At 35.3% G+C, this 18,910-nt stretch overlaps 1 protein-coding gene across 3 annotated transcripts in view; it reads left to right on the top strand.

Moving 5' to 3' along the window:
- The window catches only part of EPC1 (enhancer of polycomb homolog 1), a 93,086-nt gene extending 74,551 nt beyond the window's left edge, over nt 1-18,535 (top strand). For 2 of the 3 annotated variants that reach the window (XM_047740535.1, XM_047740534.1), the window contains exons 4-15: nt 190-396; nt 836-984; nt 1,857-2,016; nt 3,427-3,603; nt 3,687-3,776; nt 3,861-4,009; nt 5,577-5,929; nt 13,228-13,346; nt 13,427-13,513; nt 14,325-14,466; nt 14,801-15,164; nt 17,148-18,535. In XM_047740535.1, coding sequence (XP_047596491.1) covers nt 190-396; nt 836-984; nt 1,857-2,016; nt 3,427-3,603; nt 3,687-3,776; nt 3,861-4,009; nt 5,577-5,929; nt 13,228-13,346; nt 13,427-13,513; nt 14,325-14,466; nt 14,801-15,164; nt 17,148-17,220 — 2,070 coding nt within the window. In that variant the 3' untranslated portion in view covers nt 17,221-18,535. The remainder of the gene's footprint in view (nt 1-189; nt 397-835; nt 985-1,856; nt 2,017-3,426; nt 3,604-3,686; nt 3,777-3,860; nt 4,010-5,576; nt 5,930-13,227; nt 13,347-13,426; nt 13,514-14,324; nt 14,467-14,800; nt 15,165-17,147) is intronic. The other variant, XM_047740536.1, reaches the window with a different exon arrangement.
- The last annotated feature ends 375 nt before the right edge of the window (nt 18,536-18,910 follow it).

Genomic DNA, 18,910 nt, shown 5'->3' with positions numbered 1-18,910 from the left:
TAAAATAGAGATGATAAACATGAAACGTGAAAATTAACTAAACTAATATATATAAAGTGTCAGTGACTGACATGTATAAGGCACTCCACGTTTGCTGTTGTTGATACAGTTGTTATTTTGATTATTGTTATTAAAGTTTGAAGTACTTTTGAACCTTATATGAAAATGACATAATGATTTTACATTTAGCCAGTCAGTCTGCAGGAAGCCAAGCTGCTGCTAAAAGAAGACGATGAATTAATTAGAGAAGTTTATGAATACTGGATTAAAAAGAGAAAAAACTGTCGGGGGCCATCTCTTATCCCATCAGTAAAACAAGAAAAGCGAGATGGTTCCAGCACAAATGATCCTTATGTGGCTTTTAGAAGACGTACTGAAAAAATGCAGACTCGAAAAGTAAGTGAATTTAGAAAACTTTTTTTGTAATTTTTTTTTTTTTTTTGCTGTAAGAAAAATTATTTATACTTATGAATATCTCTGCATTGGAAGGTTGTATTTTAATTTATATTTAAATACACTGTCTATACAAAACAATGAGAGAAGTATTAATTCAAAATGAATCAACCTTAGGATTCATTGCACAGCTATCAGTGACAAATTTTAATGTTAAACTCTTTAAAAATCACATATAAAACTGCAGTCAAATGCTCTACCCCTGAGCTATACCCCCTGAAAATCACATATAAAACTGATTTGCTGGTGATCCATATTCCCTTTCAGTGTCTTTAAATTCTAACCAGCCATACAAATATATGTATTCTTATATATTAGTAGCTGTGTTCAGAATGCCACTAGTTGGAAATGTTATTGACAAAAAGCAACTTCATATTTGCAGAATCGCAAGAATGATGAAGCCTCTTATGAAAAAATGCTTAAACTGCGTCGAGATCTGAGTCGGGCTGTTACTATTCTAGAGATGATAAAAAGAAGAGAAAAGAGTAAAAGGGAACTATTGCACTTAACACTGGAAATTATGGAAAAGAGGTAAAGTATACTTTAAAATATGGTCAGGAAGTATGGTACCATTAGCATTTTGTGTATTAAGGTATCATACTTAAGCAATTAACCCTAGAAAATACCTTCCTTTAATAATAAGTAGAGACTGTTATATGTGTGATATGATACACTTTGGATAATTTTACATGTGTTTCTCTTTATTTTCATTAAAATTGATTGGGTTCAGTAAAATTAAAATATGGCAGGTATACTCTTATTCTTTTGTCTTCATTTGAGTTGAGAACAAGGCTGGAAGGGAGAGGACATTTGTCAATTCTAAAGTTTTTAATTTACTCACTAGATGGTACTGATTTTTTCCTTTTTTTTTAACACATGCTGGGATTTTCAACAGAAGTAAAAAGAAGGGAGGGGAAAAGTCCCATACTCTTAACATTCATCCATTTGTCAATGTACACAGTGAAAATTTCAAGCCTCACTCTCCTATATCCTAGTCAGTATCTCCAAAGAAAACCACTATTAAGTTTCTCATAATTCATTTTAGGAAGATTAGTTTTAGGGCACAAATCAAATTACCAGAAAGTTCCTTAGCACCATTTTAGGCATTAATTTCAGCATCTCCACCAAATCTTTCACCAAAATTGTTAAGTTAAAATTCGAACCTTTGTTTTTTCCCATAGTCATCTATTCATGATGCAAAGATAAAGCTATAAGCCAAAAACGAAACAGAAAAAGACAAAAGATTATGTAATCTTTATTTTTAATAGGCATTCAGCAAATTGTCAGAGTTTAATCTTACCTTAAGGATACTTGATATTTATAATCACATCTCAGGTGTTGAAAGTCCTAAGAATTTACAGAACTAACTTTAACTTTTGTAGCTTTCTTTTTTATTATTTCAGGTATAATTTGGGTGACTACAATGGAGAGATCGTGTCCGAGGTTATGGCACAGAGACAGCCAATGAAACCTACTTATGCCATCCCCATCATCCCTATTACTAATAGCAGTCAATTTAAACATCAAGAAGCAATGGATGTGAAGGAATTCAAAGCAAATAAGGTGATAAACATTTTTGTGATAATAGTAGCTGATAACAGAATGGCATTTTATCATTAGAGTGAAAAAGAAAAATACATATAAACCCTACCGTGAAATATGCTGCAAAGTCAGCTTTTGATTCAGGACAGAACGATGCACCAGTAGGAATTGTAAAGATAGATACCATATAGATGAACTTTTCAATAATTTACTTTTCCCAAAAAGAACCATAATGCCATAAACTACCTAAAACTTGATACAAATATTTGGCATATGTACACAACCATGATAACTTCCCATGATCTTTTTCTTCCCAACAAGTATCATTTTTGCCTCTAACCTTTCTTCCCTTGTGCATACTTCATACTTCTTCTAGCCTTTGTTTGCTGTCACCTGCATACATATTTTTTTCTTTCTTTCTTTCTTTCTCTTTTTTTTTTTTTAGAAGATTTTATTTATTTATTTATTTGACAGAGATCACAAGTAGGCAGAGAGAGAGAGAAGGAAGCAGGCTCTCCGCTGAGCAGAGAGCCCGATGCGGGACTCGATCCCAGGACCCTGAGATCATGACCTGAGCTGAAGGCAGACGCTTAACCACTGAGCCACCCAGGCGCCCTGCATACATATTTCTAACAAGCACTGTGTTCATCAGCTCAGTCACTCTTGCTTCTGTATTTTATCCTTTTGTTGTCCCTATTTCATGATTTCATCTCTTTATCACCTAAAACTGTCCAGATTCACTCCAGAAAGCCATTATTATTTAGCTACCAAATCCTTACTCTTTTTTTTCCCCATAACGCCTCCACATTATAAGTTATCTGAGATTTGCTTTATGTATATGTAAAATTACTTGCATTATTATTTTCCCAAATTTGATTTATTACTCTTTAAAGAGTAGACTAGGTCCCCTTTTTTTAATTCTCTCCTAGAATTTTAATAGAAAATTTAAAAAAAGGTACAGGAGCCAATGGAAATTACTAACTACAGTTACAGGATCTCAGAAGCTGAAGAACTTCTATTCTCTTCTTTTACTTCAACTGCAACAAAATATTTTATGAGATTATGTTTAGGTTGTAGGAACATTACCCATGTTTCACAGAGACCAACCTATAAGATTTTACAATACAAGATGACAAAACATAAGCATTTTACATGTCTTCTGAGTATGAATGACTTCATTATAGCTCTAAACTTCTTATTTTTTTAATTCATTATTTTTATTAACGTGTAATGTATTATTTGCCCCAGGGGTACAGGTCTGTGAATCGTCGGGCTTACACATTTCCCAGCACTCATCACATCACATACCCTCCCCAATGTCCATAACCCAACCACCCTCAGCTCTAAACTTCTTTTTTTTAAAACTTAACCCAAACTACAGGTTTGTTGAACATGGTTTCTAGTTTTGATTCATATATGACTTTATTGCAGCAAGATAAGGCCGATCTTATCCGACCTAAACGTAAATATGAAAAGAAGCCCAAAGTCTTACCATCGTCTGCTGCTGCTACTCCTCAACAGACGAGTCCTGCTGCACTGCCAGTCTTTAATGCTAAAGATTTAAATCAGTATGACTTTCCCAGCTCAGATGAAGAACCTCTCTCCCAGGTAAAGATAACGAATTTCTCTGTGAGTATAGAGGAGAAATGGAGGAAGTCACACGTTTTGACTCACTTCACTTTATTTTAAAGGTTTTGTCTGGCTCTTCGGAAGCTGAAGAAGACAATGATCCCGATGGTCCTTTTGCTTTCCGTAGGAAAGCAGGCTGTCAGTACTATGCTGTAAGTTTCAAGTTCTCTTTTTAAATAACAAACTCTTCACCTTTAACTGACAAACTAAAATAATTTGGATTTTTTTTTTTTTAGCCTCATTTAGACCAAACTGGCAACTGGCCTTGGACTAGTCCTAAAGATGGAGGATTAGGGGATGTACGATATAGATACTGCTTAACTACCCTCACCGTACCCCAAAGGTGTATTGGATTTGCACGAAGACGGGTTGGGCGTGGTGGAAGGTAAGTATTTCTGTATTCCTAGCATAGGGACAGTAGGGACATAGACAGTAGGGTAATCAAATCTAGAGCTTAAAGAGAGGGAATCCTTCTAAATATGCTCATTTGTTTCCATTTTCTATTCTTAACTGATTTTTGACTGAAATGCTTAAAGAAACTGCAGAAAGTTGTTTCAGAAGTTCTGGGAGATATTAGGACAAAGGGTTGAATAAGCTAAGAAATGTCATGTAACTAGTACGCTAAGTTGTTTAAATCCTCAGTGAAAAGGCTCCAGAATGTGGTGCTTGGGTGTCTCAGTTGGTTGGGTGTCTGACTCTCGGTTTCAGCTCAGGTCATAATTGCTGGGTCGTGAGGGGAACCCTACATGGAGCTGCACACTCAGGGCTCAGCACAGAGTCTGCTTGAGATACTCTGTCTCTCCCTCTGCCTCTGCCCCTCCCCCTGCATGCTGTGTATGTCTCTCTCTCTTTCTCCTTGTCTCAAATAAATAAATAAAATCTTTTTTTAAAAAAAAAGGCTCCAGGATCCATGCACGACCTGACTTTGACATCCCAGTTTATCAGGATCTAATTACTCTTTTTCTTTTGTTTAAACGTGATAGAACTCCTGTACCTCTATATGCCTTTATGTGAGAATTTGTGTGGGAGGCAGGAAGGAATTACAGAGCACGTGAAAGTGAAAAAAAGAAAGATACTCTCATGTAGGTGAAAAAACAAAAGGCAGAACATAATATCAGGGTGTTTTCAGAAAGAAACTTTAGGCCATAATTTATAGTGAATTATGGCTTATACATGTTTCTTTCATTTTTCAAATCTTAATTGCAGTTTTTAATCACCTAAACATTAGTTTAGAATTGTCTGGGCACTGAAATACATTTTATTTAATGCTTTTCCCCCATTATTATGTTGACATCAATAGTAGTGAAAATTCTGTATGTTGGCTATATTTTATTCAATGTAGCATTAGTCAGTTCTAGTATTTTAAGATGGACTCATTTATAAATATATAAATAACATAAAAATATATCTTCTAGAGTAGTGGATCTCAAATATTTTGTCAAAAGAAATTTTAGTGGCATAAGATATCCCAAAGATCACATAACCTTTTACTGCTTTTCTTCTACCTCCCCTACCCCTGCAAAAAAAAAAAAAAAAAGTTTTGCTTAATAGAGAACAGATATTTGGAAAGTGTTTTGGTGCTTTGTAATGGAAATAAAAATCTTTGGTTCAAAAGCAGTTTGGAAAGAAAAATAATCTAATGTTTTATCAGTAACTTCTACTGATAGACCAACTCAGGAACTGTTAGAAGGCACTTGCTAATGTAAAATGAGTAGTGTACCTTATTCTTTAAGGTGAATTACTCTCTTATTTAATCAGATCATTATAAAGTAAAAGAACTTTTATCAGAAATTGAGAATTTACAAAAAAAAATTTGAGAATGTAGCTATTATAGGGCCAAATACTGAAATAATCAAATTTACAGCTTATGGCTTTGGGGAATTGGGAGGGTCTTTTTCATATAATTTTTGAATAACTATTTTACATATATGTTCCTGCCTTATTTTTAACAGGGTCTTACTGGACAGAGCTCACTCAGACTATGACAGTATGTTTCGCCATCTGGATTTGGAAATGCTTTCCTCTCCACAACATTCTCCAGTCAATCAGTTTGCCAATACCTCAGAAACAAATACCTCGGACAAATCTTTCTCTAAAGACCTCAGTCAGATACTAGTCAATATCAAATCATGTAGATGGCGGCATTTTAGGCCTCGGACACCATCCCTACATGACAGTGACAATGATGAACTCTCCTGTAGAAAATTATATAGGAGTATAAATCGAACAGGAACAGCACAACCCGGGACCCAGACATGCAGTACCTCCACGCAAAGTAAAAGTAGCAGTGGTTCAGCACATTTTGGTATGTTTATTTGTTATGGTGTACATTTCTATAGAAATGTCAGGTTCATCCATTTTCTGAATATGTGGTTTATTATATTGAGGCTAAAAGTTCCTTTCTCTCAAAATAATGAGAAAAAAAGGACCTAGGTTAAGTATCTATTTGAATTCTGTTTGTACATGTGTTTTCACTTAAACACACCCACATGCAAAGGTGATTTATTACTACTTAATGTATGACATTTGTTTCCTGGATACAGTCTGTGAACCCACAATTCACAATTCAGCTGCTATATTTTCAAAGAATACGAAAAGAAAATGGGCCATTAATTATGACTATTTTATGCTTGGACACTAATCTAGTCTTTTATTTAAACTGTTTAAAAGTAGACCAGCAAGTTAGGAGATAACGTAAAAGCCTTATCCGCTGACAGTAATGCAGAATAATTTGTGAAAGAAACTAATTTTTCAGGGAACAATACTTAAAGGATTATTTTAATTTTTTAGGATTATTGTAATTTTGGAAACATTTCCAGATAACATCTACTTTAGCATTATGACTACATTGTGAAATGTTTCTAAAATAAATGCTGTTTTTAAATATTCTTAAAATTTTAGTTTTCTCTTTGAAAACATAGATCTGTGTTATTTGAGGCATGTAGGCTACAGAAATTCACTGTTAAAATTATGTTACCACAGATTTTTGTAAAGGTAATTTAAACACAGATTTTGAAGGGACTATAAAGATATTTATTGTGTCACCCTAATTATCTGGTGAGGCTCTAGTTAAACCTTATAATAAATACAAAATGTGCTGCTTATTCTTAAAGATCTCCAGAAAAGCTTCCATAAACTAATTTACTTTGTGTCTGGAAAACAAGTACTTCTGTGAAACTTAAGTCTTTAGCTCATAAGAAAAATAATCACATTTCAGAAATCAACTAGAAGATAATTTAAATTATCCTGAGTCCTAATGGATTAGGATAGTCCCATTAACTTCAGAGTGTATACTTTGGAGAGTCGGTTTCTCTTAGCTATTACAGTCTTAAAAATCAAAATAAAGTGCTTTCCAATATGAAGGATGATTCATACAGTATGCGAGTTTAGAGATTTTAAAAGTGTAAACTTGTGATATGTTTTCCTTGGTAGATATTTAAGCTGTGTAAATTCCTTGAGATTTCTTGTAGAAAACTGGCATGTTTCATCAATCCCCATATTCTTGCCCCTTAAAGTAGAGAACTTTAGGGGTGCTTGGCGACTCAGTCAGTGGAGCATGAGACTCTTGATCTCTGGGCTGTGAGTTCATACTCCACGTTGGGTATAGAGATTACTTTAAAAAATAAAATCTTAAAAAAAAAATAGAGCTCTTTTAATGATCTTTTTTATGTAAACTATTTTGCTGTCCTACATAAGTAAACATCGATATTATGAAACTACTTGATTTGTATTTTCCAAAGAATATTAAAACGTGAGCATTGAACTAGTAGTATTACCAAAAGTTTAGCTGAAAAACTATTTTTAGTAATGGTGTGATTTTCTTTTTAATCGTGTCCTCCCCCATATAATGTGATACAACCTTTAAAGAGTGGGTTTATCAATTTTTTTGTTGCACGTAATTGTTTTCAGTTTTCCCTTAATTTTTACTAGATCTTTTGTATACTTAGAGAATAGATGCCTACAGATTGCTATTTTGTAATGCTTTGTTCTTTCCTATTTGTGAATATTCCGAAAACCTAAAGCTTTTCTCTTTATGCTCTACAAAGTATATTATAGTAGAGGCCCTATCATATGTACATTTAACTTAAGTGAATTCAGCTATAGGTCCCTGGAGAAGAAAATAAAATTTTAACAGTTCAGAAGTTATACAGAGTTCTGAGTACAATGCTACTGCAAGAATACGTTGTCCAGAGTGGGCCACTCTGGGAATGGCAGAAGTGAATCTGTTATTGTTGCTCTCAGAGTGTCTGCGCCTCCATTTTTGCTTCATTCTGAGGTTAGGCATAGCACCTCCATCAGTGTAATTGTAATTTTAAAGATAAATTTTTCTGTATAGCATGGCCCCCAAATACAAGCCTGACTATGTCATCTGGTACTCAGCCACAGAACCTGATCTAGTCTGATACCAGAGGAAAAATGGTCTTTGCTGTGCTTATTGAAAGAGATACACCCATTATGGGAGACTAAAGGAATATTCAGGGCTCAATTTTTACGATACTGACTTTAGAACCTAACCACTATGTGAGATAGGAGTCAGTTGATACATACTTACTTGTCTGCTGCTTAAGCCAAATACTTTGATTTAGCCATTTTTTCTTAGTCATTATTTTAAATATTATTATTTATATCTATGCTATGGCATAGTGATGCCCTCTGGACTGATTTTCCTTTTTCTAAATATCACCTGTAAGAACCCATTTTTTCTCATTTTCAAATAAGAAATTCTAAATGAGGATATCAAGAGCCCATTATTTTTAGTAAAGGGCATGAACTTTAACACACCAACCTTGTAGCTTCTGGTGCTCAGAATTTTTTTGCTTGCTTCCCAGTCTTGGCCATTTTGCATAGTGTGGCCTGATGGGTAACCTGGTTAGTCAGGTGCTAGAGTGCTTGATCTGGATAACACACAGCCGACTGATGCAATGTTGAGGACCTTGGGGAGACTTAAATATATGTGTATTTAGAATTTCTAGGACTAGATTTTAGTACATATGAACAAATTATGTATGTATTATATTTTAATAATCTTGAGTTAATATGCGATTGGGACAGTTTCCGAATACAGTCTCCTGGTTCTTTTTTTTTTTTTTTTTTTTTTTTTTTTTTTTTTTTTTTTCTTTTAATCTATAAAAGTACCTTTGAAAATTTAGTGTTTGTTCAGTGACTATTCATTTGTTTGTGTTTAAGCTTAGGGGATATGACATATCAGAATTAATACACTTCTCATAATTAGAACGCTATAATTTAGAAAGACTAAATAGAAAAGTGATTTTTAAACCACCATTATATGTTAAGGATTTGAATTCCCAGTTCTCACTGAGATTTCATTAGTGTTCTAAGTAATTTTCCTAAGCTCACATATCTCTAATAAAGATTTGGTTTATTTTCATAAATTAATAGAATATATGTAGCTGGCATGATAACTTCTATGTCTCAGGATTTGTGGCTTACTTTAATACATTCTACTTCATAAAATTTGTAACATTCAGTTTTCAAAGGAACTCTAGATTCAAGTATTGAGTATTTTCATGGTTAGAGTTTATAAATCCGTAGGACCTTAATCCTTATCCAAGTGTGTTTCACAATTCAAAATTACACCCTTAGCAGGATGTGAAGTAGCACCCATAGTAGTAGAATTGATAGTTCTATAGTTGTGTGCTGAAGTGCAAGATTAGACCACAGATAATCTCACGTTCAAGTAATTCGCAGCCAGATGAATTCAGATTAATTCATGTTTGGCCATCTAAAGAAGTACACCATATTTTTGTTTTCAGGTTGGATTTCTGGGTGTCTGTTAAGTGCTTATGAACCTCAAAACTATCATTCAAGCTTACTGGCTAGGGGATCATACTTTAATACTCTCTGAAGTCGTTTTATTTTATATTTATTTCTTTAAAGTTACCTTTTCCTGTATTAAAATAATTTTCCGCCTATGTACTTATGTACTGCTCAAAGAAATTTCTGATCAAGTGTTATCTTTTATAATAGGTGTTTAGGTTTATTGGTTTTTTTTTGTTTGGGTTTTGGGTTTTTGTTTTGTTTTGTTTTTTACTAACAAAACAATGTATATTTTAGTGATCTTAAATCTGTCTTCTCAAACTGGATTTTCAGATTGTTAATTTTTTTCTAAGTACCTGTCACCCTCACCTACTCCCACTTTGATTATCTGTTGGTCTGCTTCAGCTGTGGGAATGTGACTTAAGGGGCAACAGCCTGAACTATTCTAGGTGTTGGCGTGCCTCACCGTAGTTTCCTGTCCAAGTGGACTGATAACATCTTAACTTCACCTGAATTTCTACTCCAGAGAATTGTTAGCAACTACCAAACAATGGTAGTTTCTGACCTTTGTCTAGATACCTTAGGGGGAGGGGAGATTCAACAATTTTCTAGATCAGGTTATTCTAGAGTTGGAAATCTCGTTTAAAAGTTTGTCCATATATGAACAAAAGCTGCCTCCTTAAATTTAAATCTACAGGTTCCTCTTTTTCCTTAGGAGCATCCTGAATAAATTTTTAGTCACATCCCTCACATGACTCTTCTCCCATACCTAGACACCTAGTCGGGTGCTATATATGTGAGGTGTGGTTTTTTGTTTTTTTTTTAAGCTCTTGATTCATACTGGTGGGTACATTAAAAGTTTAATTATTTCTTGTAAGTAATATTAAATCTAAAACTTTGGTCGGTTTCTTTTTATATTTAAAATTTCAATGGTTTGGGGGTGCATTCCCTCCCTTCTATTATTATCTATCTTTGTGACCTCAGTTGAAAGTTTCTTCATCTTTAATGTGAAGTTGTAGGAGGAAATCAGCAAGGATGCCTCCCGACCTAAAAATTTGGGGTTCTATGAAATGCTTCTGCTTCTAGGTTTGGTTATCTGTCCATGAAACCATGCTGTCCATCTTCATGTTAATTGCAAACTTGACTACCACACCCTATCTGGCGGTAGACCTAGAACCATAACACTTTCTACCTTGATAGAGATTAGGGAAATATGGTCATTTCTATTTATTTCTGCTTAGCATTTGATTAGACTTTGAATTATAATGCCATCTGAAGTCCTCGTTTTCTGTATAAAAACAGTATAAACCCCAGTTCAGATTGTATTTACCCAAATTACACCTTACCTTTGTCCAGGCTTTCCAGCTTACTCAGACAGCCTTTTGGATTGGAGATTTATTTCTCAGAAAAAAATATAAAATCCTTGCATCACTTTGCTGAAAAGGGCTTTAGTGATCACCTAACTTAGATCTAAGTATTTTGGATGAACATAACTGAGCCCCCAAAAGTTTAGTTATTTGCCCAGGTATACTCGGCTAGTTATGATAGAGATGGGAGCTTAAAAAAAAAAAATCAAGGTCTCTTGGCCCCTAGGCCCATGGATTTTATTACCATCATTTTCAGCTTATATGTTGCTCGGTATATACAGTTACTCTAGATCATTTATGAAAAATGCCTATGGAAAACTTTGTAATTAGACTCCATATGAATAGAAATACTCCTAAGCAGTAGGTTGACAGTAATGTTCTAAAATCATGATGAGTATTAGTTCCATTTTTATTTCTAAATCTTGTATTAGGAAGAAGTTAATAGTTGTTTAAAAGCGTACTTCACAAGACCCTCAGACCAAGGATTAAAATGTTGACTTAAATTAGGGAGGAAATGTTTGGAACTTTTTTCAAGTTTCTAATTTATTATTGCTAATAAAGCATACGCAAACACAAAGTTCTAGATAGTATTTTCATTCATATAAATGGAGTTTTTTGTAAATAGAGCTTTAGTGAATGCTAAATTACTGTTTTTGTAGATAAATAATGACCTGACCTTGTAGGAATGATCCTTTTTTAAAAAAATTTACTGAACGTGCCCTGCTAGGAAATTCAAGACTTAGGCAGCTCACTCAAACTTAGGAAGTTAAAGTGTAAATCTCAAAAACATACTAGAAAAACTATTTAATAAACTAAGGATCTTTAGGTTTAAACAGTTGCTTTTTATGGATTTTTTTAAAACATAGATAAATGTTACATTTATTATAAAGAATCAGGGCAACATTAATTTTTGTATTTTCTTCAAATTTTGATTCAGCACATTTCTATTACATGGAAATGGTCATTTTGACACAAAATTACTTTCTGTCAATATTTAGAAGTTATCCTATTGTCAATAAAAGTCTTCCCTTTAGTATTCAGATCTGAGAATTACAACACAGTAGGGAAAGAAACGCATTAAAGGACGGCTATCAACTAAAGTTTTTATAACAACAAATTACATTTTTGGTCTTGTAGCCCAAGAACTTAGTTCAAGTGTAAAGCCTGTGTAAACACTAATAATTTCTGGAGTTCTATTAAATATCATTTCATAATTTTCTGATCCATTCAGAATATGGTAGAATTTCTACCTAAACATTTTGTAGTGGTACCACTCAGAAAATCTGTATCATGGAAGATAAAGATGCTTTATGAGTTATGAGTGAAAATTATAAAACGTGATGAAGTGATATTTTTGTCAACTAAATCATTAAAATGCAGCTAAAGACAACAAATTAGGTGACAGTGTTTTGAAAACATTAAACTTTAGATTGAGGAAATTTGCATTGCATGATTTATAGATTCCCTGGTATTCAGGGATGCATGATAACCTTTTTTGTGTTTTGAAATAATCCTTACCCAAACATCACAGGTTTCTTAAAGAAGCCTTTAAAGTCAGATGTTGTGATTGTATGTGCCCTTTTTTTTTCCTTTTTTTAATTGGCAAAAATAAGAAAAAGAAAAAGGTTTCCTTTTTAAAAAATGCACACACTTTTTTGGGGGGTAATAAATGAACATTTTTTTGTTTGTTTTTTTTAGAACTGAGCTCTCCATAGACAAACATAAGTAGCATAACACAGTGTCTTTCCTCAGACATCATTCTGTACAGTAAATCAACATAAACAACTCCGTTCTTATTGACTGGATTTTTTCCAGGTGGGTTAATTGGGTGGGGAAAATTAATTAACCTTAACATTTGGAGCCTCTTTTCTTCCTGTTAAAGGATGAGTTCTTTAAAAAAAATAAAGGTAATAAACCAACAACCTTATATTCCATGTAGAGGGAATGTATGTAATGGCTGAAATTAGAAAAATTGTCAAACAATTAGTATTGATACACAGAACTCTTAGGGATCATCTGAATGCATTGGGACAGTAATATGAGTAAACAAGAAACCAAATGGTAACTATCAAGATTTCTTCTCAAGCTCAGTGCAAAGTTGAATTCCAAATAAGTGGATTTAAAAAGCTGGATTACCTTTTTACACTGTCTAGCACAAGTGTCACAGCTTACAAAAATAATGGTTCTGAAACTTGAGAAGTGAGTTCTCTTTCCTATGTTGTTATAACTCGGGAAGTTTATAATTTCGTGTTGCTCTGAACTCAAGCCACTCCTGTTACATGTGGTTGTAAAAATGTGGAATTTTTCCTATGGAAGTGATCTTTAGCAGGATCATGAGCCTTTGTCAGATACTTTAATTTTGCACAAAAGTTTTTTTAATGCTGAAATTTGTTTTGGTACTGTAAGATGTGTGTGCTCTGTGCGTTTTTATAAAGTGTTTTCCTTGTTTTATGTTCAGCATTTACAGCCGAACAATACCAGCAACACCAACAGCAACTGGCACTAATGCAGAAACAGCAGCTTGCACAAATTCAGCAACAGCAAGCAAATAGTAATTCCTCCACCACCACTGCACAGGTGAGGGATTTGTCTGTCTTATGATTATCCCTCATTGTTTCCCACCAGAGTTCATCTCTAATTACCAACTGTTGTCATAGAACCTTGCATCTAACCAGCAGAAAAGTGGCTTTCGCCTGAATCTACATCATAGCCATTCTATACAGGGTTTAGAAAGAACATTACAGGTGAGTATGGAAGCTGTTGCCTCTGCTCCCTACTTTAAAAAGTAAAAACGAAAAAGCATAGTTAAATGAGATCAAGACCGTGTCTTCCAAGTCTATCCTATAGACTGTGAATTTACCTCTTTAATATATAATCCCACCCAGCTCATTATGTTGGATATTTTAATTAGTATTAAAATGTATTTGAAGTTATCATACTAAACCTCTTTTACTATTAAAAGAAATCACTTTCAAACCTCAAGCATGATAAATGTTTGCCATTTAAACACACGTAAGGCTTAAAGACTGAAATTTGAATCTCAGCATCTTGGAGGAAAAATTCATTTAAAAAAACTCAAGGAGCCTCTTAATTCTTAGGCCAAGTTATGATACGATATTTTGTTACTTCTGTTCTAAAGGGATAGTTTTCTTGCTGTCCCAAAGGTGCCTTTGTTGATATATGTATATATGTGTAAGTTAGGTGAAAGAGTGTACATATTCATTTTTCATTTTATGTATTTGCAAATCACTGAAATGTTTTACTAGCATGTTTCTTGTCTGACACTTTGTGTCAGAGGTTTACTGTTTCTACATTATAGGTTTCTTTTCATAATAGACTGGTCCATATTACATATTGTCACATATGAAAACAAAAATTCATCATGTCTGAGTTCTTAGATCGCTTGAGCATTCTTCAAATTTGTGACTATCAAAAGAAATGAGTATATTTCAGTGGTTTGCTTTATATTCGGACTGATTGTGGATTACCTGTAGCTTTAGTGTTAATTCATTTAGACCAAGCAATGCTTAGATTTGTTTTGTATTTTCTTTTTAGGGCTTTGTTTCCAAGACTTTGGATTCTGCTAGTGCTCAATTTGCTGCTTCTGCTTTGGTGACATCAGAACAACTGATGGGATTCAAGATGAAGGATGATGTGGTGCTTGGAATTGGGGTGAATGGCGTCCTTCCAGCCTCAGGTAAAGATAAAGACATTTAGGGGCACCTGGGTGGATCAGTTGGTTGAGCACCCGACTCTTGATTTCAGCTCAGGTCATGACCTCAGAGTCATTTAATTGAGCCCCACAAGCCCTGCCTTGGGCTCCGTGCTCAGCAGGGAGTCTCCTTGAGATTCTCACTCTCCCTCTCCCCTCCATCCCTGCACGCACATGCGCATACTCTCTCTCTAAAATAAATCTCTCTCTAAATAAATCTTAAAAGGGCAAAGACATCTAAATTAATTCTGATGTTTGTAACATCCGTAATAAACAGCAAAGTTGTACATTGTCTCAGTGCTTCTTTCTTTTTCTCTAGGAGTATACAAGGGCTTACACCTCAGTAGTACTACACCAACAGCACTTGTACACACCAGTCCATCGACGGCAGGTTCAGCTTTGTTACAGCCTTCAAACATGACACAGACTTCGAGTTCCCACAGTGCACTGAGTCATCAAGTAACCGCTGCCACTTCTGCAACAACTCAGGTTCTGATTGGGAACAACATTCGATTAACTGTCCCTTCATCAGTTGCCACTGTAAACTCTATTGCCCCTATAAATGCGCGACATATACCTAGGACTTTAAGTGCTGTTCCATCGTCTGCCTTAAAGCTGGCTGCCGCAGCAAACTGTCAAGTCTCCAAGGTTCCACCTTCGTCCTCTGTAGATTCAGTTCCAAGGTCAGTAGTTACTTGAAGCCTGAAATGTTTGCAGAATATGAGCTCGGACTTAAATCCTCTGGCAGTGCTCTCTACTTATTTGTGCTTTTTGTTCTTTTCCTTATATACGTTAAAAATGGATAGATGAGAATTCCTTACTTATTCAGGAACTAAACAGATAAATGTTATAATTCAGTATTGTTGAGAATTTTAATTAAATGATGTACTGAATGTTGCATATGTGCTTTGGATGTCACTGTCTTAGTATAATGATAGTTTACAGTGATCTCATTTCCCACCTTTGGGTGGGGGGAGTTCTCTTTAGAATAGAATGTTTCTTTTGTCTGTTTTCTTCCGTAGCTTCTCATGTGAACAATTGATTTAACCCACCCGTGGCTTATGCTAAGCTGCTCTTAATAATGTAAATAATGTAAAGCCTAGGCTTACAGTATTAATGCCAGGTCAACTTTTACTCAGACTTATTTTTTTAGCTAATTTGTCTTGTTGGGTTTCAGTAGAGGGTTTACAATGTCTGATGGGGCTCTCCTGTTTTAACTGTTAATGGTAATTAGAGTCCTGCTATTTACAAAGTACTATGAGGGAAACAGAGAAAGACAAGGGATTTTTAGTTTAGTTAGAAGACAAGCATAAAAGTGTAAAAATTAAGTAATGGTAACTGTAAATAATAAGTGAAAGTCATTCCTGTGTTACAAAGCATCATATCCTTGTCAAATTAATTGTATAGATTATGGCTATAATTTCAATATAAGGAGAAATCTTTTCACACCAGTGGTATTCTGGGAAAGTTCTACAAAATAAGATCAGATTTGATCTTGGTTGAGCAGAAAAGAAGAAGAGAATCTGACAAACACAGATGTGTTCAGAGGTTAACGACTAATTTATCTAGAGGTTTGGGAAGGCTAGTAGTTGAAGTTGGAATGGTAGGAGGAGGGCAGACTTTGGAACAGCTTGGATGCCAGGCTGATAGGTAGACTTCCTCGGCCGGGAGTGGCCCAGGAGGGAGGAGGAGCAGGCTTTGCAGCAACGGACAGTAGCCTTAAGTTTCCAAACCCATGCATCCCTGTCTGCTTCTCAGCTTAATAGTTATCATCTGCTCCATTCAGAGCCATTCTTACTAGCATTCTGGGTCTGGTCATAACTAATCAGTTATAGTTCTTAAATGTATAATACCTGGTTTTCATTTCATTTCTTATTTTAGTCCCTTTGTTTTAAAGACGAGGGAAATGAGGGCGCCTGGGTGGCTCAGTGGGTTAAGCTGCTGCCTTCGGCTCAGGTCATGATCTCAGGGTCCTGGGATCGAGTCCCGCATCGGGCTCTCTGCTTGACAGGGAGCCTGCTTCCCTCTCTCTCTCTCTCTCTCTCTCTCTCTCTGCCTGCCTGCCTCTCTGTCTACTTGTGATCGCTCTCTGTCAAATAAATAATAAATAAAATCTTTAAAAAAAAAAAAAAAAAAAAGATGAGGGAAATGAGATCCAAAGAAGTTAATGGATTTCTCCAAGCACGCTCAGCAGTGTAGATGCTAGAACGGCTATGACCCTGGTCTTCTAATTGCCAGCTCAGTAGCTGTCCTGCTCAACAGCACATATGAAGTCCTGACAGGAATGAACCTCAGTCACATCTCTTCCTTTTTCAAAACTTTTGTGAAAGGTTTAGAAGAAGAGGAAAGTGAAACTATCAGCTAAATTGGGAATTCTTTATGTTTTTGACAGTTGGGTTGCTTGGCTGCTCTTACAGTTTTGTTGGTCATATAGTTGACCATGGAATTGATGGTGGACAACAGCCCAACTTCCAGTCGTATATGCCTAATAATACACTATAAGAACCCATAGTCTTCTACTTGTGTCTTAGCCCCAGAGAGTCACATTTCTTCCTCTGATTAAAAATACTTCCTTTTTTTATAGGGAAGATAGTCTTGATTTATTGAATTTGTGTTTTGTTCCGTTTGTTGCTGATGGGTAATTGAATTGAATTTTGTTTCAACAGGGAAAATCATGAATCAGAAAAGCCAGCACTGAACAACATAGCAGACAACACAGTAGCGATGGAGGTGACGTAGCTTCCTCAGGAGCCGAGCTGCAGCCTGGGGACTCGACTCGGTGCTATGCATCAGTAGCGTTTTGAACGCAAGGGATGACGGAATGCAGCACATGCGTTTCTGTGGCAGCTGTGGGGACTTGACAGCAATGCTCATCTCTCATGCTTCAGTTTTTCTTTTCTTATTGTTAATAGGAGAAAATCAACATCTGTAAATTAAGAATACAGCAATTATCTGTACAGTACTGCATATTTGTAATACCCTTGTATATATGTTACTTGAATACAGAAATGTTCATTTGTGATGCTTTGCACTTGGGGGTGGGGGGTGGGAGGGAAATAAATTGCAACAAAGAGTGTGAGATGTGAGATTGTATAGAGATGAAGTGTCATCACATCATGTGCATGGTGCGGAACCTGCTGTTTTATCTATTTATTGTGCCGTGTTTACAGTTTTTTGTACACTGTACCTTCATTGGTTCCTGTGCTGTAGTAAATGTGTTAGGTAGCTGTGGACTCCTTGGTATTTTGTAAATGGTATAACATAACTTGGTTCCCCTCTGGGTCCCTGAGTTTTCTGTGTATCATGTGAAAAAAATGGTGACATACATACAGAATTTTACAAAAAAAAAAAAAAAAAGGCATCAGTTTTTAAAAAAAAATGGGGAATGTACTGTTAAATGGGGATCTTCCTGGTCTACTATCATTAGGACAAGTAACAAGCTAAAAATGAAGTCTCTTGAATCTTCCCATCCCCACTTGCCCACAAAGCTGTGGGCAGTTTCTGGTACTTCAAGCACTAATGTTATGTTGCTGCTCTACAAACAGCCCAGTAGTCCCATTTCCTTCCACACCAAAAAGTGTTAAATCAAGTATGCAAATGGAGTCCTTACAACTGGAGTTTATGTTGTCTTGCCCTTTTTTTAGCACACACACAAAAAAAAATTGTACTTTTTTATTGTCGAATTGTTTAAAAGACTTCATTCTTTACTTGTTCTTACAAAAAGGATATAAGGGAGAAGAATGCAGTAATTGCTGTACGTGTATCATCATTCCAGTTTCTAAAAACAGCCAGCCAGCTTTTTTCCTTTTAAGATTCTCCAGAAGGCTGCAAGGCCAGAACCACAAATATCGGGTGCCTTCCTTTGGAAATATTTGACCTCTCTTCTGTGAAGAGAATGGTACTTAACAGACTACTACTAGTGCTTTGTCAGTACCGAAGTCTGAATGCCCAGTCCAATGGCATACATTATCCTTAAGGTTTTTAATCCCACCTGGAAAAATTGTGATAGAATTCTCACAAAATAAACCCAGGGCATTACATGTTGACAAACTAATGTGTAGTGGTCTTTTGCTTTTATTTCCAACCCAAGAACTTCGTGTGACTTCAATTAAAATCACTCAGTAAAGACGGGACATGGGAATGGGAGGTGATGACTTTAAGTTCATTTTTTTCAACAATGATTATTAAATGATTACATATGCTTAGATCCTGGAACAGTGGGAAAAGGCATGCCCTTGTGGAATTTGTAATCTCATTGATAAGGTTTAAATTGTATTATGATAAGTATTAGGGAAAAAATTCAGGGAATGGGGAGAAGCTGTGCTAGGGCGGGGTGGAGGTTTCTGTTTCAAGCAGGGTAGGCAAAGAAAATCTCACAGACATGGTGACTACATGGTCACTATTGATCAGAGACTTGAACTGGGGAAGG

Source organism: Lutra lutra, chromosome 8 (assembly GCF_902655055.1).
Source record: "Lutra lutra chromosome 8, mLutLut1.2, whole genome shotgun sequence".
NCBI classification, from domain to species: Eukaryota; Metazoa; Chordata; class Mammalia; order Carnivora; family Mustelidae; genus Lutra; species Lutra lutra.
The sequence above is the reverse complement of the archived record's forward strand: the minus strand, read 5'-3'. Positions and strand labels throughout refer to the sequence as shown.